The sequence below is a fragment of the Pagrus major genome, chromosome 9 (assembly GCF_040436345.1).
Source record: "Pagrus major chromosome 9, Pma_NU_1.0".
Classification (NCBI taxonomy): Eukaryota; Metazoa; Chordata; class Actinopteri; order Spariformes; family Sparidae; genus Pagrus; species Pagrus major.
Window position 1 is genome coordinate 29,940,923 of NC_133223.1, and position 13,892 is coordinate 29,954,814.

At 44.4% G+C, this 13,892-nt stretch overlaps 1 protein-coding gene across 1 annotated transcript in view; it reads right to left on the reverse strand.

Annotated features, from left to right (window-relative positions):
* The window catches only part of tns1b (tensin 1b), a 158,429-nt gene that overhangs the window by 12,345 nt on the left and 132,192 nt on the right, over positions 1-13,892 (reverse strand). Inside the window, 3 exon segments of the mRNA XM_073473289.1 lie at positions 2,450-2,588; positions 2,667-2,860; positions 7,368-8,882. Coding sequence (XP_073329390.1) covers positions 2,450-2,588; positions 2,667-2,860; positions 7,368-8,882 — 1,848 coding nt within the window.

Here is a 13,892-nt window from a genome sequence, read left to right on the forward strand (position 1 = left end):
TAATCATGTGGGTGAAGATAATAACAACAAACACATTTTGCTAACACAATTATCAAAGGACAAAACGTAAATGACTGGGTAATAACAACTGCCGGGGGAGGGCAAGCAGGGTGCTGGTTTGCGGTGATACAAGGCAGCAACAGGAACCCAAACACAGATGACAACAGCAACACAGAGAGCAGCAGCTGCTGAGACAGTTCACAATGACTGTAGGTCTTTGTGCTTTACATGTATGGGTCTATGGATGTGTGTTTGTCTGTGTGTGCTGCACAGTGCTGGTGTAAAACTTTCAGATTGAATATCTCAAAAACTACTTCATGGATGGCCACTAGTAGGTCAAAGGTACCACACATCCAGTTAAATATCTCAATATCTACGAAATGGATTGAAGTTCTACATTATGATGTATCGTTGTGATTTTGGAGATCAGTCATTACCCAATCCATAACAGAAACCCGCTGTGTTCTCCACATGTACGTAGGTCAGGTCCTAACCTTTTCCCCAACCACTTACATATATGTACATGCGTATTTTCGTACACGCACTAAACAAATCAGGTTTTTGGTACGGATCAGGGACTGACGGGGATCTTCTGACTTTCCTGGAGCACCATCATGAGGTCAACATTTGTGGTTTGGAGTGAAATATCTCTACAATTAATATATTGATGACAACATTCCTGCAATGCTAATGGCACTGCCATGCCTCAGCTGTAGTGTTTAATGCTAAGTATCAAATGTTAGCATGCTCACATGCTAAACTAATATGGCTTACATGGTAAACATTTAGCCTGATAATGCTAGCCTGTGAGCCATGTCATGTTAGCATAGCATGTAGGTAACAGAACGATGCCTAAATACAGCCTCACACAGCTGCTGTAGACCCTGTTGTCTTCTACATTTTCGATACTATTTTATCAGCAAAAGACTTGCAGTTTCTTCACTTTGTGTGTGTGAGTTTAGAGTGTGTGGTGTGTGTGTGTGTATGTGTTACTCTACATGATGTGTGTGTTGTTGCCGGTGCTGCTCTCGTGTGGCTCTCATGCCAAAGCGGTGCAGGACTGTGATAAGTGATGGGTAAAGGGTCACTCGGGCAGAGAGGAGGGACGGGATGGGGGTTCACTTGGCTGACGTGGTGGGACAGTGGAACTCCGGTAGAGAGACGTGCATCCTCCACTTACCAAAGAATCCAAATCAATTCTTTGTACTTGCAACCTGGATGCCCCACATTTAATCGTGGCTGGTGTGTTTGGGGCAGGCTAAGTGAACACTGAAGACACACTACTCAGTTGATCGGCTAACCATGCACCTTTGACAAGTTTTGCAAATAACTGCAAAACTAATCTCAGTTAACTGATGACAGTTAACTTTATTTTGTGCTTCGATGAAGTTCTATTAAAAACACAAACAACAGAGGAACTTGTGTTTTGTCACATGCACATCTACGTTCTTTGTTTATCTCAGAGCTCAGTGTCGTACAAAATGTTCCCACTTTGAGGGGAGGGAGGGATGTCATGCCACGGAGCGGGTGTTAAAAATATGTTGTGTCTTTATGACTAACTTTTTATGGGTGTGCCCTGGGGGAGATAGGCAAGAGGACTGGATGAGGTAATTGGTGGAGCTGGCAAACGACGCGTTACCTAATACGTGACTCTTGTTTTAGTGCGGGTGTATGTGAGGCTGACAGAAGGGGGGCTGGAAGAGGGCAGGACGGGAGATGGGTGTGTTTATTTCTTTTGGGATGTCTATCTTGTCATTACTGTTTTACAGACTTCTTGTAGGATGTTATTTTTCTTTGTGAACCTTGTAAAAAACTAGGCGAAACAGAAAGCAGAGATGAAAATGTGATCAAGTAGCAGGCCAGACTTAAATTTTGGAGATCAGTTACGCCAAACTGACTCGGCCTTTTTCTGTCTCTCTTTCCTTTTTTTCTTATTCTGATTTTTTTACTGAATGGCTGCAGACATTCTTGTGAGAAAGAGAGGGATTCAGTCTTCACGAGACGTGACCACTCAGGCATTTTGATGAGCCAACACAAGGCCAGAGTGCTGCAACTTCCCACTCGTCCATCGGACATTGGAAAGGCAGCCCATTTACAATCTGAATGAAAGCGAGATGAGGCGGTAGCGGGGATATTTTGTCATTACTCGGAGAATGTGGTAGGAAATGAAGTACAAAAAGAGAGAAATTATTGTAAGTCAAGATAAAGTATCTTCAGTGACTGCCAAGAGTTACTAAACAAGATGTAAACTTGAGAAGACTTTTCCTACAGTAAGTTAGTATCGCAGGTTAATTTACGTTTCTTTTGTTCCACTTAAAAAACAAGAATGACATTTATAAGTTGCTGCTCAAAATTGCCTTATTACTAAAATAAGCATTATCATTTCAATATCTTTAGTAACTACATCTGAGCTCCACAGTGCCCTCTGTCAGCCGGATGGGGAACTTACACAGGTTGAAGTAAGGGGTTTGCGGCGAGATTGGGAAGGCAGGGGTTTGGGGAAACACCTCACCACCAACTGTGGGTGTAGGACTGATGTGGCCACCGTCGATCTCCTCGAAGGCCTCACGATAGCTGTGCATGTGTCTCTGGAAAGCAGAAAAATTACATGAAAAACACAAATCAACATGCAAAGCAGAATATGTTCCAAAATGTACGCTTTCTACCTCCTTAGGTCGTCCACCGGGGTTCATCGCTATGGCGTTGACGAACTCTGGAGAAACACAGCGGATGGGGGAGCGGACCGGGACATCGGGAGAGGGACCGTCATCAGGACCGTTCTGGTATTGGCCCTCGCTGATGTTGCGACGGCGGGGCAGAGTCGCAGGATCATCCAAGGACACTGTCCGGGCCTGGACACCTGAGACGACACGCAAGTGAGTGTTAAAACTAAGCAAGGGTCTGATCACTGCTGCTGCTTTTCCCCGTGAAAATCCATCACCGTCATCAGAGGTTAATGGTTGTCAGCCGCTGTGAAAGCTCACTGCACAGGCCATCGTGTGCATTCTGCAGACAAACACTCAGGAGGCTGTGGCTCTTCAAACTTTTCAATTCAACATGCACACACAAGGTTAATGAATGGTTAAGCTGCTGATCAAACTGAAGACTCTCCATGAATGAAAATTAAAGACGTGACCTTGGAAATATGTTCTATAAAGTGATGTTCACCCCTTGTAGCATGGTTTTTTTTCTAACGCCTGGGAGAAAATGTTCTCTCACTCAAATGATCAAGATGATCTGATACACTGGTGCAAACTGTTGGTTATCAAATGCGTCAGTGTGGCCAGATCTGGCTGAAGCTCAAAGCAGCCAGTAAGCTCATTTCGGTTAATCTGGTTTGAACTGAAAGAGTCAGAAAGAGAGAGAGAGAGAGAGAGAGAGAGAGAGAGAGAAAGAAAGAAAGCTACCAGCATAAAACAAACAGGATTTTCAGTTAAAAGCTTTAAGCTAATATGCGATGCCAATGACTGGCGGGTCTGGGTAGGAAAGCATGAATGCTGGCCAAAGCAGCAAAGCCAAATGTGAAAGACCATCACTGGCTGCCCGGCGCTCTGGAACAAGATAAAGGTTAACGAGAGGAAGAAGGGAAGTACAATAGGTTTAAGAAACAAGGGGACAGATTTGGAATAATAAATTCAGAGGTGTTGTTTGCGCTGAGGCAGTTCATCCTGCTAAAGTGCTACTTTCATTGTCTGTCACTGAAACGGTTGGTTTAATGACGGTTTTAATGGACCTGGAGCTGTCTTATTGTTTATCTTTCTTAGAGCTTCTCTCTGACACCTACATGACAGACGGTGGAACGATCTCATAGAGAAAACTGAAAACAAACACACAAGCTGATATCGACCTCAAAAATGTGACTGAAGGCCTCTCTCAGTTTGGCGCTACAAACCTTTCCATACATGGAAAAACACGTGGACACACCCGACGAGCCAGACTGTTATGGAAATTATGAAAATAGGCATATCTCATTAACTCAGCTTCACTTTGAAGTGGGGGAGCTACATCCCGGCCAAATATCTGTGGGGAAACATTAGTGATAGCAGCTGTGAAAATTTTAATAGTTAGGAATGAAGGTAGCTGCTATTGCCACAAAAGTAAAAAAGATCTGAGGTGTTAAAAAGGATTTTATCTGATTTTCTTTACCTCTAAGTGACCTTCCAGATGTCTCCGTATTTCTATTACCACCATTAGATTATGGTTAATAAATCAATTTACTTTATCTCTTATTTTTTAAAGAAAGAAATCAAGGATTAACAGGTGTCAATCTGTCAGGATGCTTCATTTACCTCCAGCTTCAGATTGCTCAAATGTTGGCAGGGTGATGGTTAAAAAATCTTGGAACTGACAGCTTTGAAAGCATGTAGTCAACACCCCAAAACAGACACACACCCACCATCGCACCGAGCCTGGAAACTGAGAACCAGATGTACCCAGGATGCACCGCTCTACAGCAGAGTACTGTCAAACACTGTGCTGTTACCCCGGCGACGGCTAATGACTTCCAGCTGCAATGGCTGGAGATTCTCGAGGACATTTCTCAGCTATTTAAAAATCCAGCCATCATGTGCATGAGCATGAGGTTGATTTCAAAAACATAAACTTGATCCTTTTTTTTCTTTTTTAAGGGAGGGAAACCACTGTCTCCATATGTGCACACCTGCGACTGGGAGAGGTTATCTAAGGTAAGAGTGAGGGGAAGGCATTCCTGGCAAAGTCAGTTCAGATCAATAAGAGAAATGTATTTACAGCCTGATGCCAAAAAAGTTTGGACGCGGTGTATAAGAAGGAATAACTTGCTAATTTGCTCAATTGAAAACAGCACAAAGACAATATATTTAATGTTTAATGGCAGCAACACGTTTCAAACAAGTTGGGACAGGAGCAACAGAAGAAGGTGAAAATTGCGAATGCTCCATTAACACCTTTATAAAGGATATTACTACACGGGCTCGGGAACCCTTTGTTAAACTGTCGGGAAACAGTCTGTTTGCAAATTATTGCATTTTGTTTCACTCAGCATTTCCAACTTTTTTGGAGACTTGGTTGTAATATTTTCTCTATAATTTGGTATGAAGTTTGTGTGAATACTACTTGTAGGATATGAACATCATCATTACTTCAGCTATGACTTAATTGCAGCTCCACAATCCAAGATCTACTTCGCAACACTTCGCTTTGACGTCGTGTTGCATCACTAAAAAGGAAATTACTTTCTGCGGTAAAGAGGCCAGACTGGCCCCTGGACACCCTAAACAGAACAATCCTGTCTGCATTGTGGTCGCCGTCTCCCAGTGGACGCATACTGCTTTAGTGGTGTTTCCAACTAGGACTGTGGTCTCTCTCCTAGGTTTGGTGTCCTTTGTCTGGCTTTGTAAATCTTCAAAATAGTGCGAGTGAAAAAAGCAGACTTGAATGAGGCCAGTGTATCCTGGCCTTGGTATTGTCCCCCGAGTTTGGCAAAATGGATCTTGTGACATGCACTCTCCTGGCAAGGGACAGAGCCTCCTTTGTGCTTCCCCTGTCTCGTTCTTGTGAAACTTTAACATTATCCAATTGGGGCTTTTTTTTTTCTGCGCCACAGTTGAGGTAATTCCCTAACCTTGAGGTAGGAACAAACTGCAACTCAGAACAAACAGGAACGAAGGGTGAGTATGTATACAGAGAGGAATCAATGGTTAGTTTGATGATGCTCTGCAAATCCCACGATGACAGAGAGAAATGTGTTACTTATGAAAGGAAGCAAGAGGAAGATAACAAGAAGAAAAAAAGAGAAATGGTTAAATGCAAACCAAAGCCCACCACACTCAAAGACACGGCAGATACAGACTTGGATTGAAGGAACACTTGAAAAAAGGAGAGGTCCTTTTTTTCTTTGAAGTGTTCCTTCAGACAGGATGGGAGAACCAACCCGAGAGGGAGTGAGAACGGCGGTGCTCAGACTGAGAAGAGGTCATGCTGGGGATGACACTTTGGACACGAGCCGAGTATTCTGGGTAAACAGATGAATGATGAGAGAAAGAAGAATGATGATGACAAAGCTAGGAAAGGAAAACAAGAAGGATGAGGTTCCGCCTATGACAGAGAACAAGAAACAAGAGGGTAACTGATATTTTCCACATATTTAAAAGATGCTGAAAGCTTGGACATCAACCTAAACCATAAATGAAACAGTTTTGTCTTTACTGTCTCCACACAAGTCATTGACCTCACACAAACAGCACACTACATTTCCAACTCAAATGGTGTGAAACTAGCATTTAGTATTGCGTAAAGTCAACCACTAACTACATTTAAATGGCAGTAAAGTTAATGGAACCGTATTGCTGATTCTAGAAAACCTTTTTCTGGCACTTGCTATCAGAGGGCTCGGCTATCAAACTGCCTTATGTTGACTTTGCTCCATTTCTTGCTGCTCTGCAGGATGTCTGATGTGCTTATCTAGGGACAGTCAACCTGCTGGACTGAAGAGAACACTTCCTGTTTGAGCCTGAGTGATGAGGTGACGGTCAGGAAATGAGATAAGGCCAGAACGGTGTTTCCATGAGTATGTGTGTGTACAGTGCACGGCTGATGAAATCACCATTACAGTTCTGTAAATGTTCTGCGGCAAAAACAAAGATATGACATAACTGGTGCAGTGAATAATACGTGGTAAAAAAGCAAATATTCTCTGCTGGATAAAGGATTGTTAGTGGAAATAATGAGCTAAATGTTTGGGTGCTTCTTGGAAGAATCTATAGTTGAAGGCTACAACCAGGATTCAGTTATTCACATCATGTCAAGTCTGCGAAGGTGCAAGGCTGCAGGCGACTGATAGGCAGGACTACAATAATAAAATGTTTTTAATTACCTCTATAGCCTTTACTTCTACATATTTCTGTACCATAATGTAACGTTTCAATAAAAGTTATTTTTGTTTTTTAGTCAACTACGTTGTCAAGTCCATACTGCAGTGAATTTATGTTTAATTAAATCAGTTAAGTCTGCTGAAGTTCACAGCCCAATCAGACTGCTTGAGGACCCTTGTGGACTGGATGACAGTCCTCAGCACTTGCAGACTTCCTGGGAAAGCAAACTTCCCACAAAGTCTGCAAGAGCGGTGAGGGCTGGATATTTGGATTCAGCCAAAGTGGGTTGTAAAGGCCAGCCTGACATCAAGCCCAAGAAAATGACTGCATGAACTCACCATGCTATGCAAAACTAAATAGTTGTGTTTCCTTCTTCTGCAAGTGAAAGTAGGTAAGTAGTAGGTAGGTAAGTGAAGGTGTTAACTAGTCCCATCTGTGACTTCAGCAGTCGCTCACTTTGTAGTAGCCGGTTTCAAACAGAGTTAATTATCAGGATGAAATAATGTAAGATCTTACCAGCCACTCTTTGGGCCACCAGACCTTCAACGTTGAAGACTTCATCTGGCTCACTTTCTCTTGGCTGGGGTGATGCTGAGGCAGCACTCGGGCTTCTCTGGGGCTCAGAGGCCTCTGCAAACTGGGACAATGCGCTTGGCGGGTATGTGTTGATGGGCTTCACCTGGATGTGACCAGCTACAGAAGGGGGGGCTTGTGAGGAAGGACCAGTTCCGGCCATTTCAGATGTGTGACTCAGAGATCCCTGGACAGGAATAGGCTCTGGCGTACTAGGTTTCCCGGGTGACATCTGAGGTGGCGACGAGTGGCTGACCAGGCTGGACTTGGGGCCAGAAAAGTGGGTATGAATGGCAGTGTCCGCCTGGTAGGATGGCCTGGTTTGGCTCTGGGAGAAGGACGGCTGGGTGGTCACTACGACACTGTTTTCCCGCGGTGGAGCACTTTGGGACTTTGGCACCAGCGAACGGCCTGGCTCCAGGTCCAACATGAGAAGATTGAGGGTTTCAATAGATTGCTCAATTTCTTGCTGGGAGGCGCTGTGGCGATGAGGAAACTGTGGGAGGCTGTGGTGACTGGGAATCACTGCTACAGAGGGAGGTGGACTAAAAGTGAGACCTTCAGTTACTGGCTCCTCGGGCACACCAAACTGCTGCCAAACGTTGAGACCACGCTGGACGGCATCCCTGCTACTGGTGGTGCGCGTGGGAGCTTGTGGCAGAGAGTTTGGCTCTGCACCAAATGAGTGAGAGCGGTACAAATTGCCATTCTGCGTTGCCATGTAATTACCCGAGGATGGGGTTGAATCACTTTGGGACAATGTGACAGGTTTGTTTGGTGCGCCAACCTGTAGGTGGACGGATTCCAGAGGCTTTTCTGGGGCGCTGCGCTCCAGATACGGCACATGGTCCTGGCCATTGATAATTGACTCAGACTGGTAGTAAATATCAGCTGGTGTGGCCCGACCCTCTGTGGAGGAGAACGTCCCCAAACTGTCCACACTGTTGCCCTCTTGACTGGTGGGCAGTTCATCATCTAAAATGTCTGTCTCACGGTCAATGCTACCGTGCCCATTGACATGGACCTGGGCAGGCACCAAGTGAAGCATGCCTCCAACAGCAGAGGTCGGGGTGGACAGGTAGCCCTGTCGATGCATGGGCCCCTCCAAGCCACTCAGCAGCTGCTCCAGCTCCTGTTTCTCTTGGGGACTGATTGGCTGTTGTACAGGTGGGGCTTGATGATGAACTGAGGGTAGCTCCTCACCTGCAGGAACGTGTGTCTGGCTCACTGTGGAAGCCTGAGGGGCTGCTGCCGCGTCATCAGTTCGGTCAGTTTTGATGGAGGCAGTGGAGTTTCCTGAGTCACTGCTCACTGACAAGGCATGGTCAACCACAGGGAGGGCATGTTCAACAGCAGTGGGAGGGAGGCCGTTCGCTGTGACTGTTCCCTCAACGGACTCCTTTTTGCGAACCTTGGCGTAGAGGCTTCCGTCCAGGGGTCCTTCGGTATGGATGACTTCTAAAACAAACAGATAAAGACAGAGGCTCATTAGAAACCCTCAAGTATCTTTAGAGTCATAGTTTTTTGGCAATTGCACATCAAAATGTGTAATTCACTAAATATAAACAAACAGGTTTCATCAGGTAAGAGTGTGGAACTATCACTGGGAGAAGTGGGGGTATCAGGAGATTATGTGGGCATGGTCAAAACAGCTGCACTTAAATAAAATACTGGCTCAGGTCCCCCTTTTCTACCAGCTTCAGGAAATGAGCAGAGGCTGTGGCATGCACTGTGGAAAAAACGATGAAATAACAGGAGCGTGCTTTGCACTTTCTCAAGCCAGATGACTTAATCTGTGCCACCTGAGGGGTACTGGCATAACAGAAGATTGATCAGTTGTTGATTTTACTTGCTGATGATCCCAACAACTGTGAAGGGGATAACTTGATGTAGAAAACAGTTGGCTGAATGGAAATCACAGACCATTATTATTAACTCATAAACTCTGATGGAAAGCTGCAATGTAAACTGTGTTCGCTGAGCACAGAAATTCGCATACATACACGCCCCTTGCACATACACATTTACAAACAGCCACACCCATGAGGAAGTAGGGTGCCCCAATCAGAAAAGTTTAGTCATCACTGGAAAATCAGCCTCACAGAGTAAGGAAGGCCTGGAGGCTTTTCTTGGCCTCCGAAACCCAAAGCAAAACAAAAGCTCAACACACTGAGAGTCACACTGAAAAGGTTGAAACACACACACAAGCTTACATCAAGCTCTTTTCCTTCCTCCTGAATTCTCTCATATAGCCTACACAGTGCTCCAGATTTATCAATATTTTGTGATTAAAGCGATCAAAATAGTAACAATTTGTGTGGTCATGCATGCTTCAGCGGGGCAAAGAGGAAAACAATACCATGTTAGATAATTCTTCTTCCACTGTCCATTTAAGTTCCCAAGAAACCTCATAACCCATGATGAGGCATGTCCCGATAACCAAATCTGATTCTACAGCTGGGAAGGGAGCCGCACAAAGGAGCTGTCTGTGTCTCTGTAACTTATAGATATCTCCATCTCGCCCTTTAGTGAATACGGGGCTCTGTACTGGAGTTCAGTGGGTGTACACAGGCTGGGTACTGCAAGGTCTCCTTGGCTGGCCCCGGGGCAACTTGCCAAGGGAATAGCGCACTGTAGCAGGCTGCTGGTGGAAACAAATCTGGTGGCGGTTGGTCACAGAAAATTACAGCACATGTTGTTCTACTACTAATCCGTTAGTGAGTTACTTTGATTGGTACATTGGTAGTTGACATGAAGGAGTTGGCTTGTAGTATCGGATGCCATTTTGACATGTTCGCACTTGTGGTTTCTTTAACTCAGTACATCATGGTAGTTTCAAAAATACCATAATGAATACCTGCCATAGCCAATACAGAACAATTCTGATGACAAATGGTCAGATGTTTGGTAGCTTTTAATATAAATTCTCCACTAAAGTCAATGTTGTCTACCCTGAAAAGGTAGCTTCTAAGACAGGAGGTCCAAATCAAGTCATCATACCACATTTATATAGCTCATGAAACTGCTTAAGTATCAAGTTATGTGCATGCACCGCCGTCCACATGCGCACACACACGTTAAATGCCTCAGTCATGCTGATAAACATAGACATAAGTCGTGAAAGAAGAGCTCCCCCCACTCTCTCAATTTCAGTTCCTTTATAATCACCTGCCCCGTAGCCAAATGTCACGCAATTAGGATGAACAGTCACACAGCCCAGCTGAGCTACAACACTTTAACAAGTCACCTCAAAGTAAGTCAAAGCTTTGTCAAACAAGCAGAAACACCTCCAGAGGAGGAGGCTCCCCTACCTGTGTGAGCAGTGGACGACGGTACAGTCCCAATCTAAGCTGGGAAAAGCCCTGCAGAGGAGCCCCTGGGTGGGACATGAGGGATTACAGCAGCAGTGAGGGGAGTTGGTTTTGGCTACCGCTCCTTGTCCTCCTCCCTCTCTTGACTGGCTGTCTGGCCGGTTCAGGACAGATACTGCTGTTGCTGGCTGCTCAGTGGCTTGCACTAGTCTAAAGGCTGCCCCTGCTGTGTGTGCGTATGTGGGAGGTCTATCACAACAGCCTGTTTGACGGTGCATGAGGGAGGAGGGGGGATACCGGGCCATTGAACTCCAGTGAAAAGAGTTTGATAGATGACATCAGTCCCTTTAGATTCCTGTATCATCCACACCTACTTCCTTGAGATACAATTTTATTAGCCTCCATTGTGAGAATAAAAAGGTTTCTGCTCTATTAAAATAAAACGTATTCCAGTGTTTCTGTCTGCAAATTATTCCAGGATATAAAAACAAGCCAATGCTGTAGATGAAAAATATAGAATATAGAAATAAGCCCTTTCCATGCACACATACACTCAGATGCCCCTCCCTTAATCCCACTGGTGTCGAAAACACTCATGTAATGGAAAGAGTTACTTCGTCCAACAACAGTCATTTAACGAGCAAGCTCCAAGCTAGGAAGCAGGGAGAAAACTCCACCCTGCTGCAGGCAGATGGAGAAAACAGAAACGCTTAGAGGGTAAAAAATAGAATATGAAGAATACATTGACTGGCTGCTGATCAGATTTGTATAGCCTATAGAAGGGGCTCCCTGTGTTGGTAAAGACTAAAAATGATGAGGGTCTAAAGACAGAGGGTGTCTAAAGCCCACTGAGGCAATGTGAGTGTGATTTTTGATTTGAAATTACGAAGTCAGGTATAAATGATGTACAGTAGGTGTTCACTGGGATGCAGCACACAACACACAAACTTCCCACAGTTTGAAAGCTCTTCAGTCCGCGGTCACGTTCATATCACCTCGCCATCTGTGCACATTAGCATGCAGGACAGACACTTTACTATTGCAAGGAACAATCCAGAACAATTGACAACAAGCACAGTCGTCAGTCTGACTGATAACAATAAAACATGTGACTCTTGCCTCCACAAAACATTCTCATTTTACGCAGATTCAATGGATTATGGACTGCACTGTGGTACTGTTACCTCATTTGACTCACAGATCATCATCCTTCCCCTGCCCTCTCACTCTATTCTCTCAGTGATGATGATGATGATGATGATGACGATGAGGCCAGCTGTGCTATGGTCCCGCTCTCACATCAAATGAAAGCCCAATTTAGTCAGCCCTCTCCATCTAACTCACGTCTTCACTTTAGAGGTGACGCGACTGATGAGCGATCCCCAGGATCCCCATTTGTATAACAGGAAATCTAATCTGTCACTTTACACTCGGGAGACTTTTTACGGCAAGCGGACTATTTTTGTTGTGGCTGCTTCTGTGTGTGCTGCTATGTCTGCGGCTGCTTTCATTCAGTTGAAATGAGCAAGCGTAAGCTTCTACAAATAACCTTTGACGGTGTTCCTTCATGTGATAAGAAGCGGCATATGTACGTGTGATATCTTACACTGTGTGTTTGTACATACTCCCCAGGAGGTGAATACTTGCTCTGTGATCCCAAGCACATTAGTCAGAGGAGAATGTCTGCGATTTTGACCTCAGAGAGCTAACTAATTATACAACAGCAGGGGGGAGAGTGAACCAGTCTGGAATGAGCGATCGGTTTCGTCACTAAATCCTCGTCATTACAGAGAGGCAAAAATCACTTAGGTTTACTTTAGAAAACAGAAGCAAACACACAATAGTTAAAACAAACCAAGCAGATCGTGATCGTATAATGTATTATGAGGCGTTAAAACTGTTCGCTCACATCGATGCAAGTCTACACAGTCACAGGTAAACAATATATTGCAGATATATAAAACTGTCTCTCAAAACTGGGGCCCCACTCCCAAAAATGTTCGTAGATTTATATTTGAACTTAATCGTAAGATAATTTATGATGGTGTGCTTGAACTCTATTCATAAAATATGCTGATCATAAAAACTTGAGGATCCCATTTGTAACTTAACACGGCACCTGACTGATTTCCCTTCATACAATGCCAGCACAAATGCAAGTTTAGTGATAGCCATGGACCAAAAGAGAAAATTTAACTTTCTGGGAGTTGAGATCACAGCCCCGGCAGATGAGATTGGAGCCAGGCAACACTTATTATTTCCTGGAGTAAAAAGTGTGTTAACAAACAAAGCCAAACACGCAGCATGGTAGTAAAACTCATGCATTTGTGTCCCAAACTGCGATACCCCCAAAGTCAAGTATAGACTTTGCTTAGCGATGAGGTCACAGCTCATAACTTAAGTCATACAGTAGTGAAAAATTGAAAGGAAATGGCGCGTCACCAAACTGAATGAATCTCTGCCCTGAGGTTTTTGCCTGTTAAGTTTTTTCTTGCCACGGTCGCCAAGAGCTTGCTCATCGGTGAAAGTTAGGTCATCATAAATTAATTAAAGAGCATGGTCTAGACCTACTCCTATTGAAAAAGTGTCATGACACAACTGGCGCCATATAAATAAAACTGACTTGACTCATACCGCAGATAAAAATTGAGCGTCAGTCCGTGTTTCAGATGGAAAACACCTCCAGATATTTTGAGGTTCTGTCGGCCAGATGGTGCAACTGTGTGACCTCTTGATCTCTAAACTTTGAGCTCTGACCTCTGTGGCAATAGATCCCCCTTTACAGCGGAAATAGCATGTTTCCCCTCCAGCCTACATGGACAAACACCATGTGAAACTCGGTGCTTGTGTCTGTGTGTGTGTGGGCGTTTCAAAACAGTTGGGGGTCCGTGTCTTCTGGCCACAAGTGTGACATTAATAAAAAGCAATGATGAAACATTTTCTAAGAATGTCCCCTCAGGCCTCAACTGCTGAAACCACTAATAGCCCGACAAGAATAAATTGTATTTACATTCAAGAAGCCCGAGAGAATTAAAACCGTGCATGATACTCTAACACTATGTAAGTATAGCCCAGTGCCATATTTGGTTAAAGTTAATGGCTGAACTATTGATTTGGCAACAAAGCATGCCTTTACTGTATGAGAGGGCTCAAGGAC